This window comes from Amblyomma mixtum, chromosome 4 (assembly GCF_055824585.1).
Source record: "Amblyomma mixtum isolate Tamu chromosome 4, ASM5582458v1, whole genome shotgun sequence".
Taxonomy (NCBI): domain Eukaryota; kingdom Metazoa; phylum Arthropoda; class Arachnida; order Ixodida; family Ixodidae; genus Amblyomma; species Amblyomma mixtum.
The window spans coordinates 49,529,481-49,542,760 of NC_143015.1; the positions used below are offsets into that span (position 1 = coordinate 49,529,481).

The following is a 13,280-nucleotide window of genomic DNA, read 5'->3' on the forward strand; positions in this document are numbered from 1 at the left end:
TGAGGACATTGCGTTATCCTGAGGCAAACTATACTGATCCTGAATAAGTCACCACTTAGGGCTGTTGTCCAGCCTCAGTATGCCCTCAGGACATCCTCAAATTTCCTCTGAATGATGTGTTTGGTGTGTTTTCACGACGTCAGATGAATATGTAGCCCCGAGTATGTCTTTCAATATATTGCTTAATTGTAAGCAGTATGAGCAGAGGCAGTGAAAGTTTTTTTTTGGCTTCTTTGATCTGGATTCGAGCAAACAAATTAGGCAAAAGGTTTCGCCTTGCTCCAAACTGGTTTGTTATCCACATTTATTTATTTATTTATTTATTTATTTATTTATTTATTTATTTATTTATTTATTTATTTATTTATTTATTTATACATTATACATACTGCAGAGCAATTATATGCGCTATGGCAGGAGTGGGAAAAACACAAAATGCAAGGTAACAAAATGCAGCAAAATGTACAAAGTGAGCACTACAAAAAAGTTAAAATCACAAACGAATTATCAAACAAGAAAGGAACTGTTAACGACAGGGTAAGAATACACAGCTATTATGCGTCTTCAACGGCAGTTACAAAGCTTTGAAATGGACAAGAACGAATGGACCCAGGTAGAGAATTCCAGGCTTCTATTGAACGGGGAAAAAAACTGAATTTGAACAAATTAGCATCCGCAAAATACGGTATCAAATTAAGCTCGTGATGACTTGTTGTAGATGATAGTGGTGCAAAGTTAATCTAGTGGTTAGCTGAGAGCCTTACTGAGGAATTGACGATACGATGTAAGAATTTTAATGATTCAGTGTGGCGACGGGCAGACAGCGTGGTTAAATTCAATGAGAGAAGTGTCGAAGAGGGTGAGAAATCGCGATCATAACGATGACATATAAAACGCACAGCTTTCTTCTGGACTGCTTCTAACATGTTAATTTCGAATTGCTTGTACGGGTTCCACACTACAGCTGCGTAATCAAGAACAGGGCGGATTAGAGATTTATACCACAGTAGCTTTGTGTCTTTTGGTGAATTGAGTATCGTGCATCGTAGATAACCTAGTTTTTTTAGTGCTTTATTACATACGTAATCAATGTGTTTAGACCAAGACGTGTTATGCGTGAATATGACACCAAGATATTTGTACTGAGAGACCCTGTCTACCACACGGCCATTGAAAGAGTAAATAATTCTTATTTGCCAGGTACTACACCAAATACAAAACATAGCAAATGACTCTTGGAGGTGACGATGATCATTAGGGCCATTAATTACTTCGTATAAAACGCAGTCATCAGCGTAAAAACGAATGTTAGAAGAAATGTTATGTGGCAAGTCGTTTATAAACATTAAAAAGAGTAGTGGTCCAAGGACGGAGCCTTGGGGCACTCCTCACGTTACATCAACAGCAGCAGAATGAGAAGAATTATAGGATACGAACTGGGAACGAGATGAGAGAAAGCTAGAAATCCAATCAACCAAGTGAGGATTGTTTAGTATAGCATTTAGTTTAGCAAGAAGCTTTGAATGTAGAACAGTATCGAATGCTTTCAAGAAGTCTATAAAAATGGCATCAACTTGGTTACCGACATCGAGGTTATGTAATATATCATGAGCGAATTCTGTGAATTGTGTTACCGTACTAAAACCGCGCCTAAACCCATGCTGAATGTTAGATAGCAAATTATTGGATTCAAGAAAACGCATGATGTGTTTATGAATGCCGTGCTACAACATTTTGCATGACTGTGATGTCAATGAAATCGGTCTGTAGTTCCACAAGCACTGTCTATCACCGGATTTAAAAAGAGGGAGCACTTTGGCTAATTTCCAAGAAGAAGGAACGGTAGCAGATGATAAGGACTTGTTGAATATGATGGTCAGATATTTTGAAGACCACATGGAGTAACGAACCAGGAACGCATGGTTTATTCCGTCTCGGCCGATATATTTATTAACGTCGAGGTTTAATACAAGATTTAGGATGCCATCAGTGTTTACGACATCACTGATTGCTGGAGAAGAAATTATATTAGTGAGTGGCGGACTGACGTTGTTATCCGGAACGAACACCGAGTGAAATTATTTGTTGAAAGCATCCGATATTAGCGCCGGCTCACTGATGACGTCATTATCTAATCTGAACGAAGTGGATGAAGTATCACGAGGTAAGATGGATGACCAAAATTTTCGGGGGTTTGTTCTTAACAGATCGCGCCGGTGGACACGAAAAAAGAAATCCTTGGCCATGCGAAACTTAAGGTTAAGTTCCTTTTTTGCCTTGTGAAATCTGTCTAAGGTTATGGGATCGTTGCTTCTTCTAGAACGCCTTAGCCTACGAACGCGACGAGATAAATGCAAAATGTCTCAAGTCATCCAAGGGACATTAGTATTTCTTTTCTTAGTTTTAATAGGAACAAAGCGTTGGACGCATTCCTTGACTAAACATTCCAAGTAATTAGCAAGAAAATTTACCATTAAAATCAAAGGCGCCAAACCATACACACACACACACACACACAGGAGAAGAAAGAAAGACGAGACAGAGCGCCACTCACAACTGATTTAATGTGCAGAAAGACACGTACATATATGTCACTGTCGGCGCATGCGCAAGGAAGACATTCAGCTTCGTGAGGATAAGCAGCGATCAAAAAGCGCTTTTTCAGCCTTATACAGGTTTATCGACGTTTCGCTGACGCACAAGTTGCCCCTCTTTTCGATATGGAATGCTTCTATCAGTTCCCTGGCTTTTGTCACACTACTCTTTGCCAAAATCCGCACATCAGAAGAGCATGGTTCACAAGTGCGCGACGGGCAGGTTCTGATGTGCATGGGTAAATGGGGGCCATCTTTATTTTGTTCTACATTTCTTTGGTGTAGGGGAGGAGGTCCCTCGAGAAGAGGTGAGACCGGTGGCCGTGCCGTATGTGCACAAGTTGGCCCACAACCTGAAGAAGGTTGCGTTTAGGCATGGGGTGCTACTCGTTTTTACCGCTCCCCAAAAGCTCGGGAGCCTTTGCTCTCGAATAGCCAAAAGAAAAGAAAAAGTAAAAGAAAGTGGCTGCGGTACCAGGCATGGGCGACCGTTCAAGAAATGTGCGGTAGGGGTTGTGTACGAAGTTCCCCTCTCCTGCGGCAGTTCCCACATCGGACAAACCGGGCGATGTGTCAATGAGCGGATCAGAGAACACCAAAGAAATGTAGAACAAAATAAAGATGGCCCCCATTTACCCATGCACATCAGAACCTGCCCGTCGCGCACTTGTGAACCATGCTTTTCTGATGTGCGGATTTTGGCAAAGAGTAGTGTGACAAAAGCCAGAGAACGGATAGAAGCATTCCATATCGAAAAGAGGGGCAACTTGTGCGTCAGCGAAACGTCGATAAACCTGTATAAGGCTGAAAAAGCGTTTTTTGATCGCTGCTTATCTTCACGAAGCTGAATGTCTTCCTTGCGCATGCGCCGACAGTCACATATATGTACGTGTCTTTCTGCACATTAAATCAGTTGTGAGTGGCGCTCTGTCTCGTCTTTCTTTCTTCTCCTGTGTGTGTGTGTGTATGGTATGGCGCCTTTGATTTTATTGATGAATAACTACCAACTAGCCCAACAACAAGTTCTTCAAAGAAAATTTACGTCGTGGTTTGCTGAGAAAGCAGAGAATGTATCGAAACGATCAGCTAAAACATCAATAATGGAATTGTCGTCAGCACGAGTGAAGTCAGGAAAAGTAGTAAACATATAGGGTGATTTGGAGACTGGACAAAAGAGTGAAACTAACACTCCTTTATGGTCTGAGAGCCCATCAATTACTTCAGAAGAGAAGACAAGACAAGTCAATTGTTGGTACGTACGCGTACAAGGTAATCATTCTTCGTGCAATACTTTCAGACACTGATGACTACAAATCTTTCAGGAGTTGAATTCTGCCACCATAGTGCAAAAGCTACTTGGACTAATGGCCCTAAAATCTAAACAGTCCAATCCCATCAGAAGCATGCAGTAGACAAGAACAAGTTTAAAAGCTAAAATGTCTTAAAATAGCTCCTCAAGGGTCGCACTTTCTTCAGTCACAATGGCTTCTGTCATTATATCATTTTGCGCGTAATTATCTTTTAGTAAACCGGCAGTTTTTAATTAATGAAGACCGAGTTCAAGGAATAAAGCTTGTTGTATCTAAGTTCATCATCATCATCAGCCTGACTACACCCACTGCAGGGCAAAGGCTTCTCCCATGTCTCTCCAATTAACCCTCTCATTTGCCAGTTGCGGCCACTGTATCCCCGCAAACTTCTTAATACCATCCGCCCACCTAACTTTCTGCCGTCCCCTACTACGTTTGCCTTCTCTTGGAATCCACTCCGTTACCCTTAAGGACCAGCGGTTATCTTGGCTTCGCATTACATGCCCTGTCCAAGCCCATTTCTTCCTCTTGATTTCAACTAGGATATCATTAGCCCGCATTTGTTTCCTCACCCGCTCCATCCTCTTCCGATCTCTTAACGTTACACCTGTGATTTTTCTTTCCATAGCTCGCTGCGATGTCCTTCACTTAAACTGAACTCTTTTTGTTAGACTCCACATTTCTGCCCCATAGGTGAGTACCGGTAAGATACAGCTGTTGTATACTTTTCTCTTGAGGAATGTTGGCAAACTGCCATTCATGATCTGAGAGAACCTGCCATATGCGCTCCACCCCATTCTTATTCTTCTAGTTATTTCCCTCTCATGATCCGGATCTGCGGTCACTACCTTCCCTATGTAGACATATTCTCTTAGTCATCCATCGCTATCAGCCCACTAGCTCTTAGACGCAAAGTTTCTCGCTTATGTTTATTGCACAAATTATATCACAATTTTCCTAACCTACGCGAGTCCCTTCTAGTCCCTCCTGTGCGCACGTCATCCCGTTTATTCAACTCCATGAGCATCCAACGTTTACACGGATCAACTAATGCCTTTAACAAATCATTTTTGCCAGCCGCTATTCAAGACTGGAATCGGCTTCTAGAATCGGTTGTCATTGAAAGCGATCCAGAAAGGTTTAAAGAACGTCTGATGTGTTATCTTGCTGCATAAATGGTTTCATTTCCCTTTCGTGACTTTATTTCTCTTTATGTTTTTGTTGTGTGTGTGTGTTTTCTTGTTTGTTCGTTTTTTTTAATTCTTTTTTTCCCCACCAATGTGAGTCATGATGAATGTACTACTCCCCCTCCCCCCCTTATGTAATACCCCCTCCCAGGGCCCTTTAAGGGTCAAATAAATGATGATGATAATACTTCCAGCACCTCGCTATCAACTGTGAAGTGCTGTTCCCTTGCTAGGTTGTTGAACATTTTTTGGTTGTCTGCATGTTAATTTTTAGCCCCATTCTTCTGGTCTGCCTGTCTAACTCATTGAGCATGCTTTGTAGTTGCTGTCCTGAGTGGCTTAGCAAGGCAATGTCATCAGCGAATCACAAATTACTCAGGTGTTCTCCATTAACTCTTATCCCCAACTCTTTCCATTTCAGGCCCCGAGATACCTTCTGTAAGGACGCGGCGAATAGCATTGGCGACATTGTGCCTCCCTGCCCGACACCTTTCCGTATTGGAATTTTATTGCTGACCTTATGGAGAACTATAGTAGCTATACAATCATTATAAATATCTTCCCATATACTCGCATAGCACTCTTCTAACCCTTATCCTGCAATGCCTGTATGAAAGCTGAGGTTTCCACTGAGTCAAATGCTTTCTCGTTATCAATGAAGGCTATATATAGGGGTTGGTTATATTCTGCGCATTTCTCTATCACCAGATTGATCGTGTGAGTGTCCTTTACAAAAGCCTGCCTCATCATTTGGTTGACTGAAGTCTAAGGTTGTCCTCACTCTATTGGCTGGTACTTTAGTAAATATCTTGTAGGCGACGGCCAGTGAGCTTATCGGTCTGTAATTTTTCAAGTCCTTGACGTCTCCTTTCTTATAAATTAAGATAATGTTCTTCCAAGCTTCTGGTACTCTCGAGGTCACAAACCATTGCTTATACAGGGTGGCTACTTTTTCCAGCACAATCTCTCCTCTGTCCTTCACCAGATCTGCTGTTAGTTCATCCTCACCAGCTGCTTTCTCCCTTTGCATTGTTCCTAAGGCTTTCTTTACTTCATCTTTCGTTACTGGCGGGATGTCCCATTGCTGTGTCCCATTGTTGTATCTAAGTTAAATGACACAATATTGTCCTGTGACGGGACATTTGTAGGGCATTTGAGAAATTTTCATCCTTGAGTCGTCCAGTGAAGTGCAAACTGGGGACATGTTCATGAGGCCACTAGGGTCATGATGCACTCAAAAAGTGCTCAGAATGTCTTGTTCAGAATGAGGACATTCTGACCATTTCAGGACCTCCACAGAACGTTTAGTGGTGTCTGGGAGAAATATGCCTTATAAAAAAACTACCTGCCCGACTGCACTTCTGTAACGCAGACGCAAAAAAGGTTGTAAAACGTGCACACCTGTGCACCAGGCATAAAGGATCAACAAAACAATTCTACACACGGTCTAGGAAGCTTTTTCATGCTTCATGCATAATGAGACACTGGATAGGCAGCGTGCAGCTACAGCTGCTGAGACTCACGTGGTACGTCGCGTGTTTTCTTAAGCAGCTACTCTTCTCCTGCAAAGTATCATTCGTGCCGACAGACTGAAATCCGCGCGGCTAGGCTCGTAAAGCTTGCGCTTTTAAAACCAGTGCTTGGTTCGACGCCGCACCACATGATGTCGCAATTCGCCTGCTCCACGAAGCATTCCATTTGTGTGGTGGTGTGGAATGCTCAGACATGTCTATCAAAAGTAGGCGATGCTTCAGGGTTCAGCCAAGTTTAGCAAACCTTGCATTAAATTTGGATGTGGCGCTAACTTGTCCTCCGTTGCCGTCTCTAGCAAAAGTTATTTTTCTAAGGCGCATGAAAAGACAGGCAGCGAGTTATTTTTCTGACTTTCTTTGTGCAGGTTTCACCGTGGAGATCAATGTTGCCTCTTTGGACAGCTACAGCATTCACTTCATTACTTTCAGCACTCACGCCGGCTATTTGCTGTTTTACGTGAAGATTCTTTTCGTACGAACATTTGGCCAACTAGCAAATAGCCTTATTGAAGAGGAGGATTAAGCGCGAACTTGGACGAGACTTAAGAACGAGAAGGCCGGAAGAGCGGTAACTAGCAACTCCTCGTTCTTAAATCTCGTCCAAGTTCGCGGTCATTCCTCCTCTTAAACATGTCAGTCCAACTGACCCAAAACTTTCCCTTCTTGAGAGAATAATCTTAATTTATACATAATCTTTTTCATATTGAAAAAGTATGGTTTGCACACCCTTGTTATCGCTGAACACTCTGACAGTAAACACTGGCACCATCCAGCCATAGCACTTCAGAGCACAGGGACTCATAGGAGCAAAGGGAGGTATACTTTTCAATGCACTTTTTTATTACGTCTATTTTTTCATTCGAAACAAAGCATATTAACCAAGTGAAAACTTCTGAAAAAAGAAAAAAATCACGTGCCTTCAACATTGTGTAAACAAGTATGGATGATTGAATTTAGGAGACGCCGTCATGCCCTATTTCGCGAAGCCTTATGTGAGGGCACCCTCTCGCCAATCGGCCGCCGTCTCCGAGTGCTTGCGCATGCGCAGACTACGATGAAGCATGCGGCACCGCTGCACTGGACATTACTATTGGCTGCGCTATTGGTCAAAGTCTCCCAGCAGTCCTTGCGGCAGCATGTGGCATCCGGAAAACTTTTTTGTTATGCAGTTGGGATAGCGAGGGCCTCTCCTAAGCTTCCCTACTCCATTGGTGTAAATTATAGTTTGCATAGGTATGGCTTTCTGAGGAGACAAAGCAGTTATGCCAAACTTTCACCGGAAAACGCCGCACCACTGTGTTTCACGCAATTTCTAGCAAAAAGAGAAAATTACTAACTATTCTTGTAACGGTAAATATTAGGCAAGATGTAATCATTTCTACAAAGTAATATGATACGTTATGCTTACTTGTCCATCCTTTCATCATCGTCATCATCATAATCAGCGTGACCATGCCCTATGCATGACAAAGGTTTCATATCTGTCACCAATTAACCCGGTCCTCTACATGCCGTGGCACCTGATCCCAGCAAATTTCTTATCCTCATCCACCCACCTTACTTTCTAACCCCTCTTGCTATGCTTTCTTCCTCTTGGATTTCAGTCCGTTACTCTTAAGGACCATCGGTTATCTTTACTTGGTACTACATGCAATGACCGAGCCTATTTGTTCTGTTTGATTTTGACTATGATATCATTAACCTGCTTTTGTTCCCTCAGCCACTGTGCTGTCTAGGTGTCTTTCATGGGAGTTATAGCGAAGGACTCCGGAAATTTCGACCACCTGGCGTTAACGGACTCCAGGTGGTCGAAATTTTCGGAGCCCTTCAGTACGGCGTCCCTCATAACCTGCGTCGCTTTGGGACGTTGAACGCCTATAAACCCTAAACCGTCTTTCAGCATTACACCTATAATTTTGCTTTTCATACCTAGATGCATTGTCTTCAATTTATGTTGAACCCTTTTCTTTAGCCGCCATGTTTCTGCCCCAATCCGATACACTGGTAATAAACAGGTGTTGTATTACTCTTGAGGGACATTGGTAAGCTGTAAGGTGCCGTTCAGGATCTTGAAGTACCGTCCCAATTTCTAGTCCTATCTTAATAGTTATTTCACTGCGTTGGTGTGTATCTGCGGCCACTACCTGCTGTAAGTAGACGTATTCGCTTACCACTTCCCGCGCCTCGCTACCAATCGTAAACTGCTGTCCTATTTCTAGACTGTTGAATATTACATTAGTTTTCTGCGTAATGGAATTCTTCCAGGGGCTATCAATTGGCACTGCAGCTGCTGCTAAGGCTTTCTGCATTAGAAGCCGCTATTGGAAAGGTTGCTCTTTATGGTGGAGAGGAAGGTAGTGCGCTAGCATCATTAGGACGTCGGCGTGAACGGGGTAGCTGCTGTTGGTGCTGGACATGTTTAGCTGTCAGAATATTGAAAAATCATTCGTCCTGCATGGGCTACAACTGGAATGATGATGATAATGAAGTTTCTTTAATCTACTTAGCTCATTCATTCACTGAATTGAATATTTAATGAATCCATGTCCCAAGCTGTCTGTTGTAGAAATTGATGAAGTATTATGTTGTGATATGTGAACTTTGTTGACATTTTTAATTACGGAATTTGCTATTTGCACATTTTCGTAGAGTGTGTCGACTCCTTTCAAAGGAACCGGTGTAATACTGCTTAGCCCTTTATCAGAAATATTTTTTATGGCCTGAGATTGACTCCATTTCATTTTTCGGAATTCTTGGAACGATGTTTTTTTTTTTCAACTGCCTGCAAGCTTCCTGTTCTGTTTTACTTACTCCTGCTTCATTTTTCCCGCTTTCTGAACTGATTTCAGCTCATTGCCTGCTTCTGTATGTTGTCTGCAGGCTTCTTCTTATTGCTTCTCGTCATTTAACGTTGTTCCCTCAGGGTGCATAGCAGGGTGCATATGTACACTATACGTGGTGCTGGGGCTCTAATGTTATGCCTTTCGTCATGGTCTCCATCAGTTCTCTCTGTGCGTCTAACCTGAAGAGTCAATGCATTAACGCAATAAAAAATGCTAATTTTCACCGTATTAGTCCATATCTGCTCGAATCTAATTTTCAGTGGAATGCCATTATTGGCAGTACGCTTTGATGGGCAAGGCATCATCCGCTTTAAGTATAGGCCGCCATCCGACTGCACGCTTCCTTACCGTATCAGAGCCCATGATTACCCGCTCATCGACCATCATGTTTTTGTCTCGGTATCCCCTCTGTTACTATGGCCGTTTCATAAGACAATAACTTTTCTGTGACTAACACGTGTTAGCATTTTCCGTTCTCACGCTTGATATATTGCATACCGCTATGTTTTCGTCTCAACATTTCGAGCTACAGCCCGTCTTGTGTGCCATGTATGTATGTGTCCGCGACGCCCTTAATATCGCTCACCGCATTCTCCAGCGCAGACTCTGCGTCCTCTTTGGAAGCCAAGGTTGAGCATGATCGCCGTCCGCTTTGCACCTCCCAGCTTGCAGCAGGGAGCTCTTCACTGCCTGCAGCGACTTCTTCGCGCAAGTGCACAGCTCCAGTACATGAATCTGCTGTGATCTAAATGTTGCAGCGGCACAAAAGGTGAGTACAGACCGGCTTTTTTACTTGCATACTAATCTATGTGTTGGCGCGAACTTTCAATGTGATCACTCTCGCTGTGTAATGGCTCGAATTTTTACTGTGATGTTTCGAGGTTTTTCCTGTTTCCCAGGCATTGGTGAACGTATTATATTTTAGTGAAATTTTCAAAGTGCACAGAAATATTAGAGCGCTTGTCTCTCAACTAGGCGTTTATTTGTGTTGGCTGCACTCTTACAACTGCTGAGAGGCACAGTGCTCCGCCGCCCAAAATTAATATAAATTATTCAGTAATTTGGCGAGTTCCACAGACCATACTGTCCGTGACAGATCTGTTTCGTTAGAGGCAAGGGCTTAAAACATCGATGTGCAATGATATTCTAGAGCACATTACCTAATATCAGCGTGTCTGCAGTAGTGCCGCCACGGTAGCTAAATGGCTTTGACTCTCTGCTTGTTATCTCAAGACCCCTGAGACAACGTCGCCCCTTCTTCAACCCGGCGGTATTTCGATGGAGGTGTATTGCAAAACCACCCGCGTGCTGAGCAGCTTCAGTACACGTCAACAGATGATTCAAATTAATCGCATTTTACGGCATTTCCATAGCTTTTGCGACTTTAAACTTGACAATTTGCAACAGTAATCAGCCTGATAAACCCAAATACGCCAACTGCATGACAAAGCTCTCTCTCATATTTCTGAAATTAACTCTCGCATGCGCAAGATACAGATCTTTATCCCGCAGCTTCTAGATCTCATCTGCCCACCTGTGTAGAGTAGCCTCGAGCCGGCATGGGCCTGAAAAATATCTTGTTCATTCTTTCACTAGCAATGGAATGTTCCTCACTACACATTGACCTGCGCACTGCAACGTATGACATATGGTGACATCTCTAAGCAGCAATGCAATGCAGCTTGTGTTGTTTTCTTGTTCCTAGTAATTTCGTTATCACCTGTACAAGACGTTTTGGCGAGCTAGTTGGTTAAGCATCCTGAATAAACAGCGCGAACGAAGACGAGCACAAAAGACAAGAAAACGGACGACACAGCGCTGTGTCGTCCGTTTTCTTGTCTTTTGTGCTCGTCTTCGTTCGCGCTGGTTATTCAAGATCACCTGTACAGCTGCAGTAGCAGCTGGATTTGTAATGAGCACGCTCTTTCTTTTTAGATTAGCAGGAAGAAAAACCTCTGCTGATTGAACGAACAGTGAAGGTGTGCCCGTAGCATTGTCATCTGTGCAGTCGTCACATGGGTGCCGAGAGAAGAGGCCGCCCGCTACAGCAGCTGGGACCATGAAAGCAGTCACTGATACAAAAAGGTGAGAACAAGAAAGAGTTAGCCCTATACAGACTATTGGGTCACTTGTCCAACTTGAATCTTCATTTCAGAAAGCTTCGCATGCAGCTATTGTCTTAACAACAGTCGGATGTGAATTGTTAGAATGTAAACTGTTGTACAGAAAATTCCGTGACGTAGACAATCAACATTCGTTCCCATGACCTCAGGCATTCATGACCAGGTGAGCTTGTGAAAGTAGTGGTCGCAAGGTGGCCACAAAGTTAGTTGGTCATAAACTTTACATCCGGCCGTAGGCGCCAACAAACGACAACGAATAGCACGGCCACAGCTTCCGCCTAGCTTAGCACACTACATAGCCTATCATGAACTCTGCGATTTATATGTCGACTGAATCTGTTTCGCAGGTTTCCGTATCAAAGTGAACATATCCATAGAATATTAGCCAGTCAAAACGCGGAAAAAATTATTAAATTAGCGCACGATCTTCGTATTTTTCTTTTGGTGTGAAATATATTGAGGCATTGAAAGTACGCTAGATCAGTGGTGAGCCGAGGGCTGATTTCAAAGTCTACATATTTTGTTGAAGACGCCTCAAGTGAAATAATGCGTGCAAACAAAGGAGGCTCTGAAGGCGAACCCCATCTTCTCAAGAATAGGAGGTGTGTTTCTAATAGCTAAGGCAAAGAATCTGCAATTGTTGCAAAAGTTAGCTACCAAATTTTGAGCTACAGCGTGGTGTAAATCACCGATTACCGCTTTGTTTGGGAGCTAATGGTCTACCTAGTAAGGCGCTAGAAGTTACTTTTTCCACGCCACACTGATTATTGAGCAATTAATACAGTGCCCGTGCAATGTTCCGCCCATTAGGGACAATCGTCCATGTCTCTTGAGTCTTGCAGTGTTTGTGCTAAAGGGTTTGAAAGAACAAGTCTGCTTCATGAGTGGCACCAAAACATCGCAGATGTACAGAGGGGAAACGTACCAACACCCCATTGTAAGTTTAGAGTGGAGAAGATGTCTACGCTTAAGTATATTAATAGTTTATATTTTTGTGCACTCATATAAAGCCGCTTACCTATAGTGCACCTCCAATGACCTCCGTAGTGTAAACAAATTAAATATTTAAAAAAGGCACTGGACCTCATAGACAGTTATTGCACTAAGGCAAAGCTGCTCAACCATGCAAGCAAGAGGAGCGCGAGAAAAGGGCCTTAGACGAAACAGTTGCGCTATGAATTCACTTACTTTGTGCCATAGCCTAGCGCTTCAGCGTTTCAGACAAAACTTATCACGTCGGTATATCAGCGGCACGCAGTTCTGGGAAAGAATAACTGGAGGAAAATAAATTAATCGGCTTCTTTTACACCGACCGGAATAATATATATTCAGCCGAATGTGGATTCCGTAACAAACAGAATGCTGCCATAAATCTGAATCAATGCCTTGTATGGAACTAAATTTAATTTTTTTTTTCAAAGCAAGCATTCATTTGCCTTTGATGGCATGTGGGCATACATGCGAGGGCACGCGAGGGGCCCATAAAGCTGCAAAGCTCCTTGAGATGTTACTGCTTCACGCTTTTCATAGGATACTCGTGGATGTAGCCAATGCCTGACTATGTGGCTCAAGAACAGATAGTATGTCTTGAGAACATTTCAGCTAACCTTATCACGTGCAAGCATTGTACCTGTTCCCAATCTAGGTACTGGCTTGCTATTAATAACACAACAAGATACGTTTTCTAAATA

At 42.9% G+C, this 13,280-nt stretch overlaps 1 protein-coding gene across 1 annotated transcript in view; it reads left to right on the top strand.

Moving 5' to 3' along the window:
• Nucleotides 1-10,215, top strand: part of LOC149346458 (uncharacterized) — a 29,322-nt gene extending 19,107 nt beyond the window's left edge. The window contains exon 4 of the mRNA XM_089541341.1: nucleotides 10,065-10,215. Within this exon, the coding sequence (XP_089397467.1) occupies nucleotides 10,065-10,215 (151 nt within the window). The remainder of the gene's footprint in view (nucleotides 1-10,064) is intronic.
• The last annotated feature ends 3,065 nt before the right edge of the window (nucleotides 10,216-13,280 follow it).